Genomic DNA, 16,188 nt, shown 5'->3' on the forward strand with positions numbered 1-16,188 from the left:
CCAATTAGCAGTAGCTTCAGTAAACTCATCATTAAAACAGACATTTCGTTATTTTAATGCCGGCCACATAATCAGAGTCTCTCAGCTGAGTGACCACAGAACCGAGCGTCCTGCAGCCAAGCTCCCAAACTAGATTTGAAATATTTAAACGCCGGCTTCTGCTCCCTCTGAGTCTCCACGTCTGTGTTTATATATAACTGCTTCACTTCACTCTGTGATTCTGAGCGACACAAGAGCAACAGTGTATAATCTGATGGGAGTTTAATCAGTGTAGCCTCAATTCATTTTATATGAAAAGGAAAAGGCTGCTGAATCTGTCAGCAACTGCTTTTAATGCCATCTCCTCTTCTGATGTCCCTTGTTCATGTTGTGAACTCATGTGGAGCTCCTGTAGCTGCTGCAGCCTGATGTCTTCTTACATTTTGGAAGTGAAACAATAAATTAAGCTTTGACTCATCTCTAGATACTTTCCAAGTTCACCAGCTCCAGCTCATTAAGAACAGACATAAAATGTGGATACACACAGTGCTGCTATTAAAAAAAGCATTTTCCTTTCATGAGATTTGTTGACAATGAGAAAAATGTGGAATATCATCATTTGAGCCAAGCAAAGGAAGATGAAAGCGGACGGAGGGCGAAATTCAATATTTCTTGGAACACACAGAGCATTGTATGATGACAGAAAGCAAATGTATAATGATGATACACAGAATAAATCAAGAAAATGTTGGGACTCGTTCTGACAGCCACTGTGATCTCGCTGACTGAATGAATGACTCCGATGAACAATGACAAACCCCCACTGATACACCCATTCTACAGCAAAGAACACACACACGCACGCACGCACACACACACACACACACACACACACGCACACACACGCACACACGCAGTTGCCTCATAGCAAGATTGAATTTAAACAGCTTCATGTCAATACCCAGAGAGAGAAAGAGGGAAACAAATGTAAATGTTGGAGAAGGTGGTGCAGCAGCCGCCCTGATGGTGACACGGCCAAACCGCTCATAATAAATCCAGCCAGGCGGAAATTCATCATTCTTATAAATGGAGCAGTAGAAGATCTGTCTCAAAGACAGATGGTTGATTTGTTGTTTTTCAGTTTTCAAGCAAAAATTACTTTAACATTTCTTCATTTTTAAAGCAGGTTTGAGCTGCATCGACTAATTAATCAATTGATTAGTTGATTGATGGAAAGTTAATTAGCAACAATTTCTATAATCAATGAATCATCTCTTTGTGTATGTGACGCATAAACACACAGAACCGTTCGTCTTCAAATCTGTATTGTTTAGGGCCCAAAATGGGGCAGTGTTGAATTTGATGCTATTTAGCCACGTGATACATTCAATATTCATCATTTGAATAAACAGCGAGCGGCGCTGTGGAGCAGCGGCGGCTGGGACTCATCAACATGAGGGACGTTGCTGATCACAACAACAGCGCGTTCATGACAGCTGATTCCTCAGTTTGGGGTTTGAGCTTCACTAAACTTTGAACAAACAGGTGAGCCGCTCTTTGTGCAGCAGCTTCAGGACGGAGTTCAGCAGCAGCAGCTCAATTACTGCAGGTCACTTTAACAGTTTCAGGAAGAAAATCTGCAGCCAGCATCACCACGGGCCGAGCAGCGCGTGTGAAGAATGGGAGCTGCACTAGTTTAAGTCATTTTTAAAGCAAAAATAATTGGTTCCGTCTTTTTACATGCAAATGTTTTGGATTTTTTGTTCTTCTGTGATGGCAAACTATATATCTTTGGGTTTCTGACAGTTAGTTGGACGAAACAAGATATTCACCAGATGCTCTAGGCAATGGTGATTACAATTTGCTGACAATACAATCTGGTGGTTAATTGACTAATTGAAACAAACTTCCTGTAGATGAATTGATAATGAAGACGTTGCAGCCCTGACAGAAATCAATACTTTGAGGCCATTAACATCCAGCACAAATCACACGATGAATAAAACAACATCTAAAGAAACAACAGCACCCAGGACCATGCTCCAGCCCAAAGAGCCCAGCTCTCCATCTCATTGTGTTTGGGATTGATCAAGTGATTTACTGATCGATTCACCGAATGATTGATGATGAGTCCCACCACTCACAGGGGAGCACTGGCTCACTCACCAGTACCATCACTGGAAACTCACGCAGATGTGAGATGTGTGTGTGTGTGGACACCAAAACATGTGTGTGTGTAAATATCTGTGTGTGAAGGAAGGGACAATTTGTTCTTGTCCGACATGTTCACAAATATCAATATTTCTCAGTGATCTGTTGCCTCCATCTGTCCTCGAACACACAATGGTGAGATTAAATAATGCACACACAGGATGCAGCCTCCTCTCGCCTCGTGAACACTGTGCAACCAGGCAGACAGGAGCTTCCACGCTCCCGAAAAACACTTGATTTCCACTGACAGTAACAGGTTCTCCTTGTTTTCCAGCGCATTGAGAAACATACATGGAGGAAGAAAGTCAACCAGAAGCAGTTTTCTCTGGCAGCATTAAAGAGCACATGGCTGGAAAGGTGTTCGAAGTCATTTTGGAGCTGATCTGCTAAACTGATTCATCAGCCATGCAAGAGGGAAGAGAAGCACAGGCTGAATTACAAACACAATCTCTCCTCTTCCCAGAACTGAGGATTTAGACTGTGCAGCTCATAAGGCGGACTATAAAGTCACGCGTAAACTGCTGGGAGCCACACGAGGTGCTCGGTGCCTCCACTGCACGCGCACACGCACGCGCGCACACCAAGAGACACAGATGAACCACGCTGAAAAATTAACGATGTGAGAGGGAGGAGAAAGTCGTGGCACAAGACGTGATGCCAAGTGACACTTGCTGGAAGCAGCCGTCCTCAGGATTTCGCTCCGAGTTTGCAGCAGCGTCTCCTCCACATCAGCTGCCAGTAGGAAGGATGCAATTACATAACTTCACTCCCAAACTCAGCTCTGGGCATAAGTGGGAGCGAACGAGCTGCTGAGGGTCAATTTAAAGATTTAAAGAATAAAAATCATAATATCAGTCAACAAGCCTGGAGAGAAGATCCAGGCTTGTTGACTGATGGTTGGTTTAACTTCAAATTTGCCACCTGCAGGAAAATCATAATTTCTAATTCTCTCCTCTTGTTCCACAGTAAAAAAATATAAATTTTTTATAGAAGATAATTGAATCTGTTTCTCACCTGCATGTTTGCTGAGCTGTGGCAGCGTCACTGATGGTTTGGATTTCTGCAGAGTGAGACCTCTCTGTGTGGACCCTCCACCTCCGACTGCCGCTCCACTGGATGCGAAGGAATGCGCGCACACACGTTTCCTCTCTCTCTCCCTGCATCTCTCTCTTTCTCTCTCACACTCACACACAGACACACAAAGAGGGGGTGGGGGTGGAGTGATGGGAGCAGAGAGAGAAGAAGAGAGGACCTTCATCTTTTCACAGCCTAATGAGGATAAAGTCAACAGGCTGCCTAAATCATCAACACCTGGACAGATGTTGATCTTGTAATATCTGAAAACTGCACAGCTGGCTCCACACATACAAACAGAGGTGCATGATAATAGGCAGCCATTCACAAAGCTCAATAATAATGATTCGTTAAATAGGCTGAATATTTTACTACTGGTTTACAGATCAGTAAGAAGACATTAATAGGAACTTATTTCAGGTTGCCAGGTTGTGCAAAATCCTTTTTCTTGTCTTGTGTTTAATAAACGAAGTGGGTTGCTTGACCACTCAACCTGTGAAAAAAGGCTGGTTGAGAAAACTCTCTGGTACGTATTTATCTTCCTCTGCAATGATATTTGCTTTATGTTTTCATTTAGCTCTTTAGATCATCAACCCTTCAATAGACTGACCCCCACAGCATTTTAAGTAGAGCTGAAATCATTAACCAATTAATCAAATAGTAAGTTGGCAGAAATTTAACTGGAAATCGCCTGATAATCAAACAATTGTTCTAATAACTTTTTAAAGTTTCACAGTGTCAATTTGTTCTTAAATGTGAAGCTCTTGTGTTTTTCTCTGTCTTACATAATAGTCAATTAAAAGAAAACATCATTTATAATTTATAGTATACACACTTATAACATGTTTTCAACATATTATATAATATTATGTATTATAACTACTATATTTCAGAGCACATTAAATGTATATTCATATATTTATCACCAGTAATTCCTCATATGACATCGGGAGTTTACTGCAAGTGTGTTTAAACTATTAATCAATAATATTCGTAAATAATTAGCAATACACTACAACTCCCATCTAATCTTAAAAAGCTTACTGCATGTAGCCTGGAATTGTTACGTTGGTATCTGAGCCAGTTTTTATCTGATGTAACAGTCTTGCAGCAGTGCATGAAGGCAGCATCTGAAAAATGATTCTTCGTAACAACCTTTTTCATTAATATTTCCTTTCAGCCGTGATCACTGAGGCCAAGTTAGGGATGTCAAGTAAAGAGGAGTGTGTGTGTGTGTGTGCAAGTTGTTAAGATAGAGGTTTAAAAAATGAGAAATTGTGTGTGTGTTTGTGTGTGTGTGTGTGTGTGTGTGTGTACGTGTGTGTGTTGCATTAGATTACAGTACGTAATTGTCATGAGAGGGATTGGTACAGAAATGCAATTAAAGCCCTGCTGGAGAGTCCGTGTATGCTCGGTGAGGAACTGAATCAATTTGAGCGACCTTGTCTCCCTGTGAAGCTGCCCAGAGGAGAGAGAAGGGGAGAGAGAGAGGGAGGGAGGGAGGGAGAGAGAGAGAGGGAGAGAGAGGCTATGTTGCAATCAAGCCAGGTCAAGAATCCTCACACATCATCCTGATTGCATAATGAACAGTCAAGTGAATGTAAATAGCCGGCAGGATGAATGAGGAAAGGCCATCTGTCTAATAAAGCTGCCTCCTATTAACCCACCAAAGCTGAAGACACGTTTCCACATGTGTCCACATGAGACCGACAGCACGCAGAGGGCAAACACACATTCACACACTCTTTCATTTGAAGGCATAGCCTACAGTAGATCCACTAATAGAAAACAGAATTAAAGAATTAAAGAGTTGGTGGTAGAGGTTGGAAATGATCACCCGGGGCTGCTGACACACGAACACGAATTGACGCTTCCTGACTATAAACAGGTTTATAATGTTTCTTCTTCTTCAAACACCACGTGCTCATCTCCCCTGAGTTTTGCTTGAGCTAGAATTTTGCAAACTGATCACCTGCATACGTATAAGAGGAAATCAAATCCTGACATCTCAAACCCACAGATCTGCACAGAAAATGATTTGATTGTTGATGTTTCGATTGTTTCACACAGGACAAACAGGATCAGGTGGAAATGTGAGCACGGGTCAGGAGAAAGTTCTTATTCTTCGTCTTGAAGTCTTTATCTCTAAAGTGACTTTTAACAAAGTGGGTTTTTATAATCTCTGATCCGTCAACTTTATCTTCATCTCCGCCTCTCCTTCCCTCCGTCTCTCTGTTTTCCACTTTATCTCTGCCTCAGGAACACACACACACACACACACACACACACACACTGCATTCACTAAAGGTCCTACAGGCTCAGTAGGACAAACAATCTGTGTGAGAATCAGTTCACTCACAGAACAAACATGTTGGAAACTGCTGTGGTTAAAAATCAACAGTGGCTCTCTAACCACGGAGGGACATCAGATGTTGTGTTGAGTCGAGCCATTTGAATCGGTTGTCGGTTACCCCCCCCCAAGGACGTCCATCGTCACAGAGGAGCGATAACATCAGGCAACCAGGAAACACACTGTGGGAGGGGGACAGATGTTAAAGAATCGGGACGCGTGATGTGGAACGATGAAGGAGTATCATCATTCTAATACTACCAGTATTTAGAGGTGCGTGTTCACAGGAACAGATGTTTTAGAAATCTCAGGAGTTACCAACGAGGCAAAAAGCCTGATGAAATAAAAAAATATATAATATAAGATATAATAAATATCTTTAAAAAGAAAAGTCCTAAACAGACATCATTTCCTGTCACATAATCCTACATTTTTGATTCTTTCCAATCAATAATCCCCTTTTGTATTTTATCTCACATGACAATCATACACAGGTTTACTCATCGTTCCTCCTGTGGAAGCAGAAGCAGGCACTCTAAGGTTTGTCTTAAAACTCGACTCTATATTAGAAAGCTTATAGTTGTGATGGCTCAGGTGAGATTTGAAGCATCCCTAAGTTCTGCTGCTGTGGGCGCAGACTGCTGAGGGAACTCCCATGATGCATTGAGCACTTATCTCTCTCTCTCTCGGATGTATTTATATCACACTACTGCTGCATGTCATTAAGTCTGTGTTTTCTAGCTTCTGTAGTTTGTGCTCTCGGTCCTCACGCTGCAGGTATCTCTGACTCCAGAGCTGCAGGACCTAGATCTGCCACTTCAACACTAACATCAAGTGTTTCCGCATTCATATCGTCAGTGTCAGACAAACTGAACTACCAGACAAATTAGTGCAACAGAGTTCAATATAGAAGTGGTGTGATACTATATACATGGTGATACTGCAGTGTTCATTCACAAGAACCAAAGTGCAGACCTCACCTTCCCAACAATAACAGCTTGTTGAAGACATTTATCATAATTTTACCTTTTTGAAATGTTTTTATAATTTAGCCTTTTCTCCTTCAACAATAGACAATGTCTTCCCTCACACACACTCCCCCCATCTTTACTGTAAAATACTACGCATGAATACACATCATGTCTGTCAGCTTAGAGCCCCTCACTGTGCAGGGAGACGTGGTGGTGGAGGTTGGAGGGGGTTGATCATCAAAGCAGTGTAAAACCCAGTCTGCTGTAGACTGAGAGATTCCCCAAGAATGAGCCTCACGGCTGATGATGATAGTTGGAAATTTGCTTTCACCATAAAAGAAAACAGAAGAATAACACACATGCGTGCTCGTGCACACACACACACAGACACATGCATGCACACAGCAGCTCGAGAGTAATTCGCCGCTCACAAGGATTTCATGTTTCTATGGAGAAGAAAGTCTATTTTTAGTAGTGATATAAATAGATCTTTCTGTAGCTCTGATGCTTGCATTCATGTCTGAATATACCCGGCGGCCTTTACAGTATATTATTTTCTTATCTCAATGTGTCTCTGTGGACGTGTTTTTCTAAATCACATTGCCAAACATTCATCTGCTCTGCCCCTGAGAGTGTGTATGAACGGTTCCTGTGAACGAAGAGCTGTTTGTCACAGTCACATTGGAGCTGAGGTGCACGGTCCCCGTGCAAGGTGACACTCAGCCGACGAGGACAACACCGAGGAAAAGCAGAAGCAGCTGAGAATAATTGGCAAGTTGTCGTCACATTCATCAATTAACTTTCTCCAGCCCTCCTCAGATCGCTACAAGCACCAAGATAACAACCATTTCTAAACCCAGAGGAATAATGTAATATCGAGCTGGAGAACGTCCTGAGACAAATGACACTGAAACAGACGGACTGTTTTTCCTGATGGCTTATAAAAAAGATAACTAAAAGGCTTGCAGCATCCCCAGGCTTTAGGAAGTGGACACAAAGGAGCAGAGGGGCACTGGCGACTTATTGCGGAGGAGGGGCACGGTTGAGACGAGGAGCAACTTTGTATCCTTGGAAACAGTTGCTAAGTAGCGAGCCGAGGCATCCCTGGACAGAGAGGGACAAAGATCTGATTGTGACGGGATGCAAAGTGCAGGAAAAAAGGGGGAGAGGGAGAATTATATATATTTATATATGTGTGTGTGTGTTATTTTCCCATTATTGTTTCATTTTCAATGGATTTTTTAAAGACTTCTCAACAAAGTGAAATTCCAAATATGTGAGAATCTCTATTATCTTTACTGTAGAATCCAAATTGTTCAGATCTATGGATGGAACAATCATTTCATGAATAAAACTAGAATGGTGTAGAGCCTGTACCTCCAACAATCCCTTTAAAACCACATTTAAAATGGTCTTTTTTTTTAAATGGTGGAAGGAAACTTAAATACAGAGACTTAAAACTTTCTGGATTCAGGGGGAAAGAAACTGTGATTTAAATATTTGTCTTTAAATGGGTTTGGTGTCAAAACAATCCACAACCATATTGATTCTTTTTCCCACCTTTGCCAATTACACACCTGTGACTCTCAAGCTACACTTCCTGCACCTCCCTTCCCTCCTCCTCCTGATCTGCATCACCCTCTGCCTGGACCCTGAGTGACAGCAAACAGGGACAAAGAGGACAGCCCATTAATATGCTAATCCATGCAGGGACGACTTCGACACAACCAGCATAGTCAGAAATACACGTGCGTCGACTGTGAGGCACGCAGTGAAAAATCAAAGCTCGGGAGGAGGAGGAGGAAGGTGATGTGAATGTAATGTGGGCAGAGAGCTATGGTTGTGTGTCCATAAAAAGTAAAGTGGTCCCATTTGGAGGAGGAATCCCCTCATCCCCACACAACACCTACATGTTGTTAGCAGAGAGAATGACATGTGAAATATTCGGAGGAGTGACCTGACTGCTATGTCCTCTCCATGTTTGGCCTCGCTCACTCTGCACTGGCATCAATAATCCATGCGACCTGCTCTGGTGGAGAGACAACAGAGCGCAGAGGGCTTATGTAAGAGAGTGTCAGGTCTGAGAGTCGGGTCGGCATTGATCCTCCAGGAGCTGACTGAATGACATGAGGGGAGAAGACCACACGAACGAGCACGTTTACAGTAGAAGAGAAGCAAAGGGACTTCCATCTGTTTTACAGCATCTGTGCTCCATGCCCTCTCCGAACAGAAATACAGTTTGTTTTGACATCCATCATCTACAAGCGGTTTGTTTGCCGGCAGCTGTTTGAAATGGGTTCGAAAAGATGTCGCCAGCATCTCCACGGCTCCACTGACCCGAGGGATGAGCGAGTACAACCCCCTCCCTCTCTCCTCTGTCTCAGTAAATGTACAGTGCTCGGTAGACTCCCCCTGCCTGGCAGAGAAAGACTGAGATAGACAGCCAGCGAGAGAGTGTTTCATCCGTATTCCCCTTATCTCCTTGGCCAAAATCCCCGGCCTCCAGAAAGCAATTTCAAGGCCAGACAGAGACAGAGGAGAGAGGAAGTGAGAGGGATTCATCTGAACACTGTGGAGCTCAGGTTCACAATACAACATCGAAACAAAGCATGAATACATAAAGTATGCATTAACAATAAGGTGATGAAATACTTGTTTTCTACTACTAGGTACACAGTCTGTGTGAGAAGCTAAAGAGGCTTTTTAATTCATCTGCATTCATATGCTCAGAGCTGTTAATGGAGATTACCCTCAACACCGAAAAAAGTATCACTGTGTTTCCTGCTGAAGACTCCAGTGATAAAAGAATCTTGACTGTTAACAGTGTGTGGTGAACAGAAGACAGAGTCTTTTGTGTGTGTGATACATTTCATAATCAGAATAAGACGTCTTCATGAATCTTGTGTGTGAGGACATGTAAACAGGGCTTTGAGGAATCTCCCAATGAACCAAATCAATAAAATCACCATTAAAGCTTCACTGCTACAGGAGCCGTCCCAGTGTCGGTCGTTAAAAATCTAAAACAGCTTTCCTGCCCTGGGTGAGATCAGATACTACTCTCATGTCTGCACAGTAAATATGAAAGACTGGAAATAAGAAGCAATAAGGAGCAGTGGTGTTCTCCTGCCAATACTCAAACACTCACCGCTCCAGTATAACTATTTCATTTAATTTCATTTAGAGTAAAAAAAAAGACAGAAACCATCTTTGAACCTTTGATTTTTTTACGTGTATTTTGATTCTTTAGTTTGGTCCATCAACTAACATGAAGGAGGCAAGGTTCATGATCAATACTGCAGCCAGCCACCAGGAGGCGATCAAGATGGTTTTACCTCACTTTTTGGGAGCTGCCATATTGTCCATCTGGTAAATTCCACATTTTAGATCAGCTAATCATGTGACATATGAAATAACTTTAAACTAAACAAAGTAAAACAACAAAACAAAGTCATATCAATTCAATATGATGCAAAAGTTAACGTGAGTGAATTAAACTTGACAGCTTCTTCCATCTACTGACATTAAGACTGACTGGATCTGGTCTGGAACTTCTGGAACTGTTAATAAAAGTCATAATTAATTCTCTGAATTATTTATCGTTGATACATGTCAAATATTGCCGTCGGAAATCTTGGCCGATTAGGAAGCGGACACTCCAATCAAGTAGAATCCTCCTAACGCTGTTCCAGGACGTAATTAATCTTAACCCGGGTGGCAGTGGTTAATTAAATACTGCGACATCTTAAATTCCTGCGCCGCCGCTTTGCTTTATCGGTCACCTCTGGAAATGACAGTCCCATCTTTTTTCTCCGTTCTCTATCTGAGGACAAACACTTCCTCTCTTATCGGCTCTATCAGACAAACCCCACAGTGGAGCTGCGGTACATTGTGTTTCAGAGAATTCAATATGATGAGTACATCTTCCCTCAAAGGTCTTCGGAAATAATTCAGCGCAGAGGAGAAGCTGTCGAGAGCGGGTGTATATTTAGACAGCACGAGCTGACATACATTATTATAATATCTACAAAATGTTGGCATAAATAAATCCATAAAATAAATAAAGAAACAAATCCTGCAGCGTGGGTTCAGCTCATGAACCTTTCAGCAGATGAATCCTGACATTCCACAGGAGTCTGGGATTACACTGGCAATCTACTGAAAGTTATAATCTGCTCCGTCGATGCTGCGCCGTCTCTTCCTCTGAATGCTTTTATTCTCTAGTCAATCAGACGAGACACATTTTACAGTGATGGACTGGACAAAGAGAAAATGCCTCTTCATATACCTGCTTATATATATTTCAGTATATTCACATCTGTGTTTATATAATTACAATGTGCTGTTGCATTTGGTTTTATTACTTTCCCTGCCCATGATATTCTGTCTATAGTGAAAGGTGTATGTGAATATTACTATATTATTTATATCTTAGTACTTAACTGTGACTATTTTGTACTTTCTTTTGTTATTGTGTCTAATACTGCAGTAACATGTGTTTCCTCTGTGTGGGATCATTAAAGTTGATCTTATCTTATTTCTAATTATTCCTGCACCAACAGTAACTTTCTCAGACACAACGTTAACATGAAGAGTTTTATCACCTGACACTGAAGATTATTGTGTTTTCGTTACCTTAAAAACTTTTGTGTTTACATCAGGGATCGTCTTCCAGAGAGTCAGCCATTTTGAATTGCCATGATTCTACAGCAGCCTGGAGCAGACAAACAAAGTGAGGACTCTTCAGATTTTACTTTGGAACCTGAAGGCCACCGTAGTTAAATCCTCACCGTGAGAGTAAACAACATTTAACTGTTGAATGCTGATGGCCTCTCCTTGGTTGCTTTAGATGTAGATTTACTTTTGCAGTAAAAATATAAAGTACCATAGAAAGAAAATAAAGTAAAGTACAAATAGCTCAGAATCATACATGAGTAATTGTACGTGGTTACATTCCAGCACTGTCATGTAATAATACAGTTCCAGCTAGTTTCTATTCATGTCACATCACTCGGCTCTGTGTACAGTAGAGGAGGGAAATTCAGACGAGAGCCAGATGTGGAAGATTAAAGCTTTGTGAGGATTAAAACTGTCTGACTGCATATTACCTCCTGCAGACACACACAGGGATCTATGGACGGACGAACAGACAGACACAAGGACGGACAGTCAGACACACAGACTGATGGACATACACACAGCTAGAGAGACAGATGTGTCTCAGGTTTATCTGGCTGCATTTGAACTGAAGTCTCTGAATATTCAGCAGTTCTTCAGTTTGCCCATTGACCTGAAAATGCCTGACTCTCTCAAATTGGATTCTGTGATGTAACTGTTGTGTAAAACTAATTTCAGAGAAATGTGCAATGTCCAAATCCTCATGATGTGGTTGGACAACTGAGGCAACAGCAAATGAAATGTCCTCGACCCTGGATAACGGTTGTGTAAGAATAAAGAGATTATCAATGTGAGGCTGAGTGCTTTCCATCAACACTAAATAAATCCACACCAATCTGCGTCTGTTAAACCGACCAAAAACTCAGGACATTTCTCAGAATAAATGTGTTCCTCAAACAGGATCCATCAGGTGAGGATTATTTACTGACACAGAGAGTAAAGAGCACCACCTGCTGGCTTCATCTGGTTACTGCTGCAGGACCTGTCTCCATAACCACGTGTGGAAAGGATCTCATAACACAAAGAGAAATCGGAAACAACTTGAATCATTTATTTTGGACTGAATCAATGAATACAAAAACATTTGGGGTCGACTCGACAAAGCGAAACCACAGAAATTATTTACAAATGCGTTATCTACAAGGAAAAATGGGATACGTGAAAACTGCTTTTCCAAATCGGGCAAAAATAGACTGACAGAGATGTGAAGTGAACGAGTGCTGAATTTACGCTGGGGCAGTCTGGATGGAAAACAGCCAGTGGCTCTGAACACGTCTCCAGAATCAAAGCACTGATGTGTCATCACATCACAGAGGACATCATTCATACAGTGGACAGCTGACTGTTTATATTAAAGTTGACATTAAACCTCCTGCTGTGAATCACATTAAACAGAAGATCAGAAATCGTAGTGATCCTCCACCACCATGTGATCACTGAGCCCTTCAGTCACTCAGGACAAGTCCCAGTCGCCCGCTTTACTCTATCCTCCCTCTTTTGGGGCTTGTTGAAACAACTTATGAAGCCTCTTCATCGATTTTCGGTGCCAGGTAGTATTTGACGTGTCCCATGTCAGCAATCTTGTACTCCACCACTGCAGGAAAGAAAAAACAACAATCAGGCCCAGACCGCGAAAACTTCTGTGATCATGTTGAGAATCCAAATGCAGCGAGCGATTTGAGAAAAACCCGTCTGATGCACTCACCCAGGGGGATGTCGGCGGACATGCTGAGGGTGACGGTCTTGGACAGCGGCGTGGCCTTGGTGAAGAAGTTCAGGTAGTTGAGGGCAAAGATCAGCTGGACGGGCTCGTTCATCTCGATGGTCACCTACAAACAAGAGGTGGAGGGAAACGGTCACAACCAGAACATGCGTCATCACAAGAGAGTAATTTAATGTCAATACACTAAATGATTTATTCAGCTCTAAGTTTTTAAACTCTAAGTTAATGCTTACCGCCTCCTCCTCTTTGTCCACATTGCTGGTCTGGGACAGTTTGACGTTTCCTGTTCCCAGCTCTCCTGAGGCAGAGAACTTGACTCCATCCTTGGCACAGGAGATCATGACGGCGTCGCCGATCTGGGAGAGATCTCTGCAGATCCTGGCAAACTCCCCAGAAGGCATCTTCACCACGCAGCTGTACTCCTGCTCCTGGAGGAAGAGATGGTCGGGAAAAGGTCAGGAACCGTGTGCATCAGAAACAGGTCGGACACAAACGGAGAGGGACGGTCGACAGATTACTTACTGGAATACCGAGCTGCTCCACATCCAGGTCCATCAACTTCATCTCATAATCTGAGACCTTCTCCTGGTCTGCAAGACGATGAAAGGTGAGTAAGACAAAGCTGAAGAAACAAGTAGATCTGCAAAGGTCATTTTAAAAGCTGCTGTTGATTCTAAGTCAGAAACTTACTGAGTGTCTCAAACACGAGGGCCAGTGTGTCTGCATTGTCTTCTGCTCGGAGGGTGATGATGTCCTCGTTTCCTGCACACTTCAGGATCTTTGACATACTGGATGGGATTGAAGAAAAAAAAAAGTCAAACAAAATTCTAAAAGCTCATAAAGAAAAAGAAATCAATACACCCAGAACCAGACATATGATGAATCCCCTTATGAGGCTGCATCAATTTTGTTTTCATCCAGCTTTGCCAACTTATCATGTGTGAATCTCATTCTGAACTTTTACAGACTTAATGATTAATCATAAAAATGACTTGCAGACTTGTAATTATTATTTGAAATATACCTTCATCATTATGTAAACTGATCTGAGCTCTGTGATCAGTGGGTTGGAAAACATTGTCTTAAAGGTGTTGAAATGAAATATCCCTCATCAAAATATCGTTATTATTTATTCGAGTTCCATTTCTTCATTAAAGAACATAATCAAATTTGCATCGTCACAACTTAACGCATGAAGCACATTTCAAACCAGATCATCTCTACGATCAACTCATCGTGTCTATTGAACCGGGACAACAAGGCAGTGACCGGAAGTGGAAGTTCCCGGGTTAAACATCAATTCCCGCCAACCCTCCCAGCAGAGGAATTGGCGCTCAAATGACGTCACTACGTAATGACAATGTAAGTCGTGTCTCCTGAAACTGCGCCAAATGTGAACTTAAACACGAGACGCAGTTTCTCTGGTGAACAGTGAGAAATATCCGCAGAACCCACGCGTGTGAATGTGCGTGTTAGAGAACTGACAGTGACGAGTCACCGACACAGACATGCCCGGGCAACCCGAGCCAAGATGGCTTCCTTCTTTCTTCCATCCCCATCTTTCCCTCTGCACACACTAACCACAGACGTCTAACTCCAGATAACCACAGACCAGCAGCTGCACCGTGTGTTCACATCATCTCTTTGAGTTTACGCGTGAAACCCGCGCACACAAACCAGACCCCGTTTACTTTTTCACGAATTTAACAACAAAACTTCAGCAACTCGATCTGTCAAACTAAAGAGTCGGTGGAGGCTTCATCTCAAAGTTCCCGCGGATCGCGACGTGTTGTCCGGGAGGGAGAAAGAAGCAGAATTCTGTGTGTGTGTGTGTGTGTGGTGTGAGCGGCACCTGCTGAGGTTCACCCCCATCGCCAGGTTCCTGTCGCAGCGGTACGAGTCGAAGCCGTCGTGCCGGAGTGTGAGCTGCACCAGGGACACGTGAGAGGAGTCCATGCTCTGCAGGGAGATGCCGGAGGAGCTGACGTCCCAGCAGGCCTCTGTGATCAGGTCCTTCAGAGCCTCCAGAACCTTCTTCAGGATGGAGCCCTGCACCAGGCGAGCCTCGAACATGGTTCCCGTGTGGCGGTGCTTCTTCCCCGGGTAGATTACTCAAGAAGAGCGGTGGCTGCTCGATGGAGGATGTGGCTGAAAGTAGAGTGTGTGTGGAGGAGTTCAGTCTTTGTGTTGTTGCTGAGCAGGAAACAAACAACACACACACACACACTTCACTGCAGAGGTTTGAGCTGCAAGCGCGCGCTAACGTCCGCTTTTAATGATTCTGCGCGGCTGCGTCATTTCCGCTTCCTGGTCCCGTACTCCTGAGCGCTAAACGTGACGGACGGTGATTTCAGCCATGATGGAGAGGACACTGAGAACCGATGACGTCTTTTAACACATCATTTACAACAAATGATGGAAACGTGTCTGTACAGTCATCACACGAAACACTGAGTGTAAGATTTTAAATAACACAAAGAGCACAAAACTGTTTTCACTTTGTTTAAATACACTTTACATCTGCTGGGCCATCATTCTACAGACTGTTAGTTTAATGCACAACTTTAGTAGTTTATCTTTAAATCTGTATTTATATTTGTCTTCAGTACTCTTGTCTCAGTTACTTGAGTCGTTCAATCACCTTATATTTTAGATAACTATTGTATTTGGTTTAATAAATACTAAACTACATTGTTCTCTTCAGAAAACCTTCAAGTATTAGTAAATAACAGACCTGCAATGTTTCCGCAATTCTCTTTTAACTAACTTGATGTAATCGACAGTCATTGTCTTGAAGACTGTGGAGGCACAGCCAGGTGAATATCTTTCGAGGTGTCGTTCCCCTGCTGCCTCTAAGACTCCAAGTATCATGAAATCATCGGGATCATAAAACAAGAAACCCTCAATATATCCAGGTCAAGGTCCAGGTATTTCTTACTTCATAGAATTTGTATACAAATGCAACATAATTAAAAAAATGATGTTTAAAATAACCTGAAGTAATTAAAGCAAGTCACACAAACAGATTGGATTGAAAAGTAGAATATTTTCAAATGCAGTGGAGTTTAAGTATAAACTAATGTGTGTACTTAGATGGTTTCATGTACTCAAAGTCTTTAACAAGCTGTTACCATGGCCGCTCTTCTGCTCCTCTGTCAAGTGGAACTGCTGTGATCACCTGTAATAACTAAATAAACATAAAAACC

At 42.5% G+C, this 16,188-nt stretch overlaps 2 protein-coding genes across 2 annotated transcripts in view; both read right to left on the reverse strand.

Annotated features, from left to right (window-relative positions):
* The window catches only part of LOC109636957 (Kv channel interacting protein 3b, calsenilin), a 40,346-nt gene extending 29,075 nt beyond the window's left edge, over nt 1-11,271 (reverse strand). The window contains exons 1-3 of the mRNA XM_069523042.1: nt 11,218-11,271; nt 5,624-5,796; nt 3,205-4,714 (exon numbers count right to left, since the gene is read on the reverse strand). Coding sequence (XP_069379143.1) covers nt 3,205-3,210 — 6 coding nt within the window. The 5' untranslated portion in view covers nt 3,211-4,714; nt 5,624-5,796; nt 11,218-11,271. The remainder of the gene's footprint in view (nt 1-3,204; nt 4,715-5,623; nt 5,797-11,217) is intronic.
* Nucleotides 11,272-12,289: 1,018 nt separating this feature from the next.
* Nucleotides 12,290-15,268, reverse strand: pcna (proliferating cell nuclear antigen). The gene is made up of 6 exons (XM_020099350.2): nt 14,835-15,268; nt 13,673-13,770; nt 13,505-13,572; nt 13,216-13,410; nt 12,965-13,088; nt 12,290-12,853 (listed from the first exon to the last, which is right to left on the reverse strand). The coding sequence occupies exons 1-6, from the start codon at nt 15,053-15,055 to the stop codon at nt 12,777-12,779; spliced, it is 783 nt and encodes a 260-aa protein (XP_019954909.1). The 5' UTR covers nt 15,056-15,268; the 3' UTR covers nt 12,290-12,776.
* Between the last annotated feature and the right edge of the window lie 920 nt (nt 15,269-16,188).

Source organism: Paralichthys olivaceus, chromosome 4 (genome assembly GCF_024713975.1).
Source record: "Paralichthys olivaceus isolate ysfri-2021 chromosome 4, ASM2471397v2, whole genome shotgun sequence".
NCBI classification, from domain to species: Eukaryota; Metazoa; Chordata; class Actinopteri; order Pleuronectiformes; family Paralichthyidae; genus Paralichthys; species Paralichthys olivaceus.

Excerpts from the sequence above, each read along its gene's own strand:
- pcna (XM_020099350.2), bottom strand. The coding sequence starts at position 15,055 with ATGTTCGAGGCTCGCCTGGTGCAGGGCTCCATCCTGAAGAAGGTTCTG. Across the intron at positions 13,573-13,672 it reads CCTCGTGTTTGAGACACTCA|ACCAGGAGAAGGTCTCAGAT; the intron begins GTAAGTTTCTGA and ends ATCGTCTTGCAG. Across the intron at positions 12,854-12,964 it reads GTCCGCCGACATCCCCCTGG|TGGTGGAGTACAAGATTGCT; the intron begins GTGAGTGCATCA and ends TCTTTCCTGCAG.